The sequence below is a fragment of the Octopus sinensis genome, linkage group LG18 (genome assembly GCF_006345805.1).
Source record: "Octopus sinensis linkage group LG18, ASM634580v1, whole genome shotgun sequence".
NCBI lineage: Eukaryota > Metazoa > Mollusca > Cephalopoda > Octopoda > Octopodidae > Octopus > Octopus sinensis.
Genome location: NC_043014.1, coordinates 47,534,122 through 47,541,885, shown reverse-complemented (window position 1 = coordinate 47,541,885; position 7,764 = coordinate 47,534,122). Strand labels below are relative to the sequence as shown.

The 7,764-nt window shown below is 40.2% G+C and overlaps 1 protein-coding gene across 13 annotated transcripts in view; it reads right to left on the bottom strand.

Moving 5' to 3' along the window:
- Positions 1–7,764, bottom strand: part of LOC115221295 — a 355,773-nt gene continuing 348,009 nt past the window's right edge. For 10 of the 13 annotated variants that reach the window (XM_029791450.2, XM_029791443.2, XM_029791446.2 and 7 more), the window contains one exon: positions 1–7,433. In XM_029791450.2, coding sequence (XP_029647310.1) covers positions 2,158–7,433 — 5,276 coding nt within the window. In that variant the 3' untranslated portion in view covers positions 1–2,157. The remainder of the gene's footprint in view (positions 7,434–7,764) is intronic. The other 3 variants (XM_036510991.1, XM_036510990.1, XM_036510989.1) reach the window with 3 other exon arrangements.

Genomic DNA, 7,764 nt, shown 5'->3' with positions numbered 1-7,764 from the left:
AAATATTAACCTTCTCTAGGAATATAGGTTAGGTTAAGTTTCTGTGGTTTGGGTCTTCTCTTTCAGTTATATTTTATTTGGTTCATTAAAAGTTATAGCACTGTGTAAAACGGTAAATTCCTGAATGATGACCAAAGTTACTACAATGCCAGCTAGCCATTGGTCAAGAGATGTAAGATGCTGTGTCGTACGTGAAACAGTTTTATCAATCATGTGGAGCAGAAGACAAGCAATGACCAACAATGAGATTAATTCATGATGAATGTTGAGTGAATATATTGATAACAATAACCTCCCCATGTTGCATCTGGTATGTTCCTACCACATGGTAACATGTAGTAAGACAGCAGCCAATTGTAGGGAACTATTTGGTCTTAGTATCTTTTACAAGATGGAATAAACTAATGTCCACCTTGAACAATAAACAAACAATTCATTAAGAGATTAAATCTCCAAGCCTGGATGAAATATTAATTAGACTGAAATGAAGGGTTAATTAAATTTAGATGGAAGTTTTATTCATTTCATGATTCAGTTTAAGAAGAATCTTTCTCGTTAGTGCAATAGTAATTCAGAATATCGCCACTGGATTAAATATTAAACACTTTCTGTCAAGACAGATTCTAAAATCGTTTTTGATTTTTTTTTTTTTTTAGTGACTGAAGTTCTTGAATTTACACCGTGGTCTCACATACACACACACACACGCATACACGTACTCATACACATGTTACATCTATTTAAGCATGTTTAAAAAACAAATTTTTTCAAAAAATTAAATTTGAAGATGTGGAACCGAAGTGTTTTCAACAAGTGTGAAGTATTGAAGGATGGAGGTAGAGATGATTTAGCGAGAAATAAATAGTTTATTGCTGCAAATGGTTTTCTCCACATGACTGACCAATGGTGATTAGGACACAACAACGCTCGCCGACCAATAGTGGCCAATGGGCATTAAACAACATTATAACAGGAAAAGGGTAGAATAGTGTTTGCAAGTTGACCAATGGTTGTTTAAACAATAACAATTGGACAAAGTGTGTGTAAACTGACCAGAGGTCAGTAAAGGACAAATGGCAACACATGACATTTCTGGAAGACATTTCACTGTTATGAATGATGCAACATAAATGGGCAGTCAGGGTATTGCATGGTCTCAGGGACGGGGTGGGACTTTTATATCATTTGCTCAATATAATTCTGGAAGAATCTTCGCTAAAACGTGCCATAATCTCACCGAGGTGACGCCATAGTTCAACTGGTCTCTCTTGTCTACCCATATATGGTAAACTATCAAGAACTATTTAGATAACCACTTTAAATTGCGAACCTCTTCATACAGAGAGAGAAAGATGAAGTTAATAATAATAATAATAATAATAATAAAAATAATAATCATGATAATAAATTAAAAGAAAGTGCTTCTATTCCTGGAGTTGTGCTAAAAGTTAAGTTAGAGACAGTCAGTTTTAGCTGTAATAGCGACTCTGTACTGGGTTATGAGCAGTGTACAGCCAATACTCGATGGCTGGGAATGCTATTGAAGAATGTGGAGGGGAAAAAAAGTCTTAACAGAAATGGTCATATGAGAGAGATTAAGATTTGCTGAAAGGTGAGAATGATCATCTATTCAGGTTGGCTGTTACCAGTTTATCAACACTTGCAATGGCCTGAACCAATGCTTCGCATCAAGTTTACAACAACATACAATTTGGTTGACTTAACAATGGTAAAAATGGATCGACTCCAATTTGGAATCGTCGAGAGTTCAATAATAAAACTGATTTCTTCAATAAACAACAATTTAAGAAATAAACATCAGTGTTGTTAGGTTTACTTAACACCTGAAATAAAGGGGTTAGAGTCTTGTAAAAATCAATCATATATATTACATATATATACGCATATGTATGTGAGTCTGTGTTTATATACAAATATTTGCACACACATACATATACACACACATATATATATATATGTACACACATGTATATATGATGTATGTGTGTATATGTTAACTCAACTGCAAAAGAATGACATTTTGCAATTCCTCTCAGCTCAGTTCTTTGCATGGTCTCCTATTTATGTTGATGTCGGCAAATAGCAAATGCAACATGGAAATGCAGTGAGATATCACAGTTAGCAAGCTAAGAGCAGTCAGGTTTTGGCCCCATAGAATGGTTTAGGACCAAGCCTTACTGGCTGTGGTCGAACAATGCCCTCGACGTGTGGTCGAGTGGTATAACCACTAAAGTCTAGACTAAAACGACTACTTCCTTTATGTGATAATTCATCGTCTGATTTTAAATCACTTTGTCCACACACAGGAGACAGACTCTTGACCCTAGATCTTGCTGCCCTCCGTGGGACAACCGTTGTTGATTCACAAGTTAATGATTTACTCATATAAGCCATTGGGTCTATTTTCTCAGCACTCACACTATGGCTGCTCAGTTCAGAGCAGCTCGATGTAAAAACTGAAGAGTTAATGTTGTTATTATTCCCACCACCAATGTTGATCGGTTCAGTTCCTGCAGCCTGTTTGCCCTCAAAATAGTTTCGCAGTTCCTTAATGCTATCTTTGCGCTTTCGTCGAGGAACTTGTTCCTCCCCGATACATTCCATTTCAGAGAAAGAATGTTTCGATTCAGAATCGCTTGTATCACTCTTACTTTGTTCCACATTGCGTACAGCTTTGCGTTGCCTGTCTTTAGCACGTTGCGGGGGAGGACTCTTTACATCTACATCACTTGCTGAAGATTCACTCCCAGTACGCATGCGATAAGCAGTGCCTTTTGGAGTGGAGTGACCTGAAGATTCTGATTTAGATTTTGGTGATTTACAAAGCACATAGTCGACGCCCATCTCCCACGTCTGCTTGCCATCACGTTCGTGCGATTCAGCACGCTGCCATTTCTCTAAAGCAGCTGGCTTGCGGCCACTGGGTGTTGGGCTTCGACCGCTCGGAGTCGGGCTTCGGCCACTTGGGGTTGTGCTTCGACTGCTAGGGGTAGGACTATGAGCACTAGGGGTCGGACTGTGGGCACTAGGGGTTGGGCTGCGTCCCTGGCTGTTGGTATCTGTTTTGGATTTAGTGGTGGACTTTGTGGCTTCCCGTTCACGAGACCGCGAAGGGGACATTGAGTCTTTCCGGCTGGATTCCCTTTTTTTACCACTTTCTCTGTATTGTCTTTGGTACCGTGGACAAGTGGGTGAGTTTGGGTTCGAAGGGCTACTAGCAGATCGATTGTAGTTTGGTCTGTTCTTCAACTCTTCGTGTTCAAAGAATTCTTTTAAGTTCTGTAGTTTCTTGGCTTTCGGGTATTTCAGAGATGCAGTGTTGTATTGTTGTATGCTGCAGCCATCTTTAGCAGCCTCAAATGCAGTATGTCTTTCAGCAGCAACCTGCAGAACAGATTCATCCAACGACGACCTGTTACTGCTGCCATCAACGACGTTTTTTGCAATATTTGTTGCACATTTTTTACCTGCTCTTGACTCTTTACGTCCTCGCACATCGACAGCGCAGTTTTCTACAAATACACTGTCGGTCATTTCAGGGTCATGAATCACTTCAAGGTCAGACGATGTCGCCGTCCCCATTGAACTCTTGCTCTGACCTCGAAGAACATCGGAGCTGCTGGAGGTCATATTACACCGAAATGCATCATTTCTCTGGTTCTTGCTCTCTGATTTTGGTCTGGTTTTTAAATCGGACAGCAAACTGTCGAGAGAGCGAGCTTTGGAAAAGTCTGTCCCATCGTCTTTATCTTCATCATCATCATCATCATCATCATCATCACATGTAAGGTTCGAACCTGCAGTCGATTGTGGAATCTGTTTTGGTGGTGTGTTTTGTTGTGGCCTGCAGCTTTTCCCACAAGCAGCTGTGGCCACGTTTGAAGCTGAAATCGTTTCTTCGGTCACGCTTGGTCGCTTCTCGTGAGTTTCAGTGCCTTTTTTCATCTTCTCAATCAGCCTTCTCCTTGGTGAAGAGGATCTTTTCAGTGTGGGACGGATCTGAATAAGGACCTCTTCTTCAGGGGGTGAAATCTGACAGAGCCGATTACTAGAAGATTGTGACTCACTACTTCCGGTGGAATGGCTTTTCTCCTCTTTCTGACCACCAGACACAGTTTTCTTGGGATCGCTTGATGGTTTCTGGTTAGTTTCTCTTTTACTTGACTTGGTTGCCTCTTTACCAACAGTTTTACCGTCTCCTGCCTTCGTTGTCTCTTTGCTGACAGCTTTAGTATCTCCTGACTTGGTCGTATCTTTACCAACGTTTTTACTATCTCCAGATTTAGATACTTCAGACATTTTCTTATCCTTTGCTTTGGCCGTGTCTTTACCAACAGCTTTACTATCTCCTGACTTGGCCGTACCAGTAATTTTAGTCTCTCCTGATTTCGATGTATCTTTACCAACATTCTTGCTGTCTCCAGATTTCGACGTATCTTTACCAACGGTCTTATTGTCTCCCGATTTTGCCGTATCTTTACCAGAGGTCTTGTTGTCCCCTGATTTTGCCGTTTCTTTACTGACAGTCTTGTTGTCTTTTGATTTATTTGCTTCAGGAACTTTCTTATTCTCTGGTTTCACTGTTTCTTTATGGACCCCTTTACACACAGGGTCTTTTCTGGAAACATTCGTATCTTTAGAACCTAAATCAATTTCAGATTCCTCATTTTCACTTGGAGGGGATTTGGAATTTTGACTGACAAACTCCTTCCGATCAGCAATGAATGAACGACGAAGTTTTTCTATTCCCTCTTTGTGGCTAGGACTTTTAACAGGAGATGTTGGTTGACTTAATGGCTTGTTGCTCTCATGCATTTTGTTGTCTGTCGTAGCTTCTTTCTGTGGCTGTCCCAGCGCTGGAATTGTTGATGATTTTTTCAAGGCACCAAATCCTTTTGAAGTCTCTTTGCTATTACCATGTCGATGTGAATCAGTTTGAGAATTTAAGCTTTTCTCTTCACTTGATTGATCTTGTTCAGATTGGTCACTTATTCCTGACACTTCAGGACTAGCTAAAGGAATCTGGTGACCGGCACCAACATTGTCTCCTGCTAATATAATCTTTTCAGCATTTTCCAGCTCTTCTTTTGACATATTCATGATACTGTCTAAATCAGCAACAGAAGACTGTGGAGGACGATTATTTCCATATATATTCTTCATACTTAGAGGGGAGTGTGGTGATGAAATAAGAGTCTCACTAGAGTCCTTAACAGACAATTGATCACAGCTATTTTGATTAGAGTCAACGTTAGGAACAGATGACTCTGAGTCAGGACGTGGTACTGTGATAACAGGCCTTGGAGACAGGACTAGAACAGAATCCAGAGAGGGGTTCACTTCCATGCTTTCCCATCTCTTCACTGATGGTGTCTCAGATGTGTAAGCTGAATCAGATGCGGAATCTGGTTGATCTTTGCTAATGTCTGATGAAAGTTTCCGTGAAGAACGACTAACATTGATTTCACTTTGTGTTTTATCTTTGAACGATCCAGGAATGGACTGGGATGTCTTAGGTTTGAGTAAAGAATCGGTGAGGGACGATTCTGGAGGTAAAGATCGGACCATGATGTCACTTTCCATGGTGTCTTCAAGCTGCTTCAAAGTTTCATTAGAAAAATCTTCAAAGGAATTTCCATCAAAAGTTTTCTGCAACGAAGAGTTACTTTCCTTCAAGCTGTCGTCTTTATCATTGTCGTCGGATAAATCTAGATCTTTAGAGCGTCCTTCAACTGGACTTTTGCAGATCGTACTTGGACTGCTGAGTGGTGAGTGTTCCTTCGATTCCCCCATCATTGTGTTGCTTTCAAGAGGCGATAATTGATTACCTTCTTCAATGTGTGCAAGTGGCAGTATATTCGAAGTTGGACTAGAAGCTGTCTGATTATTTTCAGTTGCCTGTGTATGCCGTGACCAGTAGTCAGAAGATTCTGCCATCATATGTTTCACTTCTTCAGGGTCATAGAACCTTAACATTTGGGTGAAGCTGTTCAGGCTCTCTAGACTAGGGGGACTTTCAACAATAAACAAGGGGTTGACACTTTCTGGTTTCGGATGTTCCAAAATATGGTGTGAGTAACGTTTGGTGGGTTCCACATTAGATTTCTTTTCCCTCCTTACACAGTTATCGCTGACAGATGAACTCAGCTGACCGACATGACCCACTTGATCCGTGTTCTTATTTGAGCTGGTTTGGTCAGCTTTGCCCTTAGTTTCAATGCAACTACGTTCATCTAAAGAATTACTGCCTTGCTTGAATCTTACCATTTTTGATGGCTCTTTCTCTCCTTCTACTAAATTAGGAATGTCCGAGGTGGATTTTCGGGTGCCCTTTTCTGGAGATTCTCGTGTGGTTTTCAATGAATTAGTGAAAGCTTTGTTGATTTGTTTGCAGAGGTCTATTGCAGTAGCGGAATCTGTACAAAGAGAAGGATTTGCAGCAAAAGTACAACTCAAATTGAAGTCCGTGCTATCATTAACTGAGATACTGTCCACAGATTGAGAGAGTTCACTGATGCTAACCCCAGACATCAAATCCGATTGGCTACCAAAATTGACGTTTTCTAAAGATTTACCAATATCTGATGGTACACTCAGGCATTTACACATATCTTTCTGCATGTAACTTATTGGTGAGATGCTGTCTTCGAGTTTAGCTATTGCCGAAAGTAAATCCGATCGTAGTTGAGTGGTGCTCTCTGGAGCTGAATGCTTAGAAGTAGACACTTCATCAACACGATCATCTTTCTTAGACATGGTGCCAGCTTTAAGCTCAAGTTCCTTTTCTTTTTTCTTCAAGGAACTCTTTTTGGTTGTTCTTTGTACCACACTATCTGGTGCTGAGATCTGACTTTCATCAATTTCTGCATAATCATGGAACCGAGAGTAATAAGCCTGTCGTTGGCCAGGATTCAAACCATGGCCAATATTCGGTAATGTCTCAGCTGGACCATCTTTCCATTGAATAAAAGAAGGCGCTATTAGATTTTTGTTCGTGCCTTGATCAGTGAGATTCCTGCGAGTATCATTGTCTGCTGCAGAAGATGCAACAAGAAAGCCATCAGATTTAGACATCAGCTGAAAATTGTCCAAATCAAGCGGCTGAGAAAATTCAGCCGATTTTACAAGTTTCATTTGATAAAGATCTTGATTGTCTTCATAAAAGTCATCCATGCTATTATCAGAGTCGTCGCTTTCATTTCCAAGTTCTTCCTGAGTTTTGCTTTTCTCTGATATAATCTGTCTGGTTTGTTGTTGAGGAGTTGACGGAGCTGATGACGTCTTGCGGTAAGTGACGGCCCGTCGTGTCGAATCTCCACGAATAAAAGACTGGTGCACGGCCCCATGAATATCTCGTATTTGTAATGGATCCTTCTCAGCATCAGAATCATTGCTGGATGAAGAGCCAGAGTCTGAAAGATGAAACAAGAAGATTAGAAATGGTGTTGTAGACAAATCTAATAATATTTGCAATAACAATAAACATATACAGATTTCATAATAACTCCCAGTATCTCCCCTCCTCTCGTTAATGCTATTAAAGGCAGATACATTAAACATTAGTGTTCCAAAGCAATGATTTACACTGAGCTATGACCTCTCTTTGTTTTGTTCTAATGTAGAAGTCAGGGCAGAGGTCAACAAATGTCTGTCTGTCTGTAACGCAGAGGTTAGCATAAAGCACAATATACATCAACCTATCATCCTTTGAAAATATATATTATTTATATTACAAATATATGA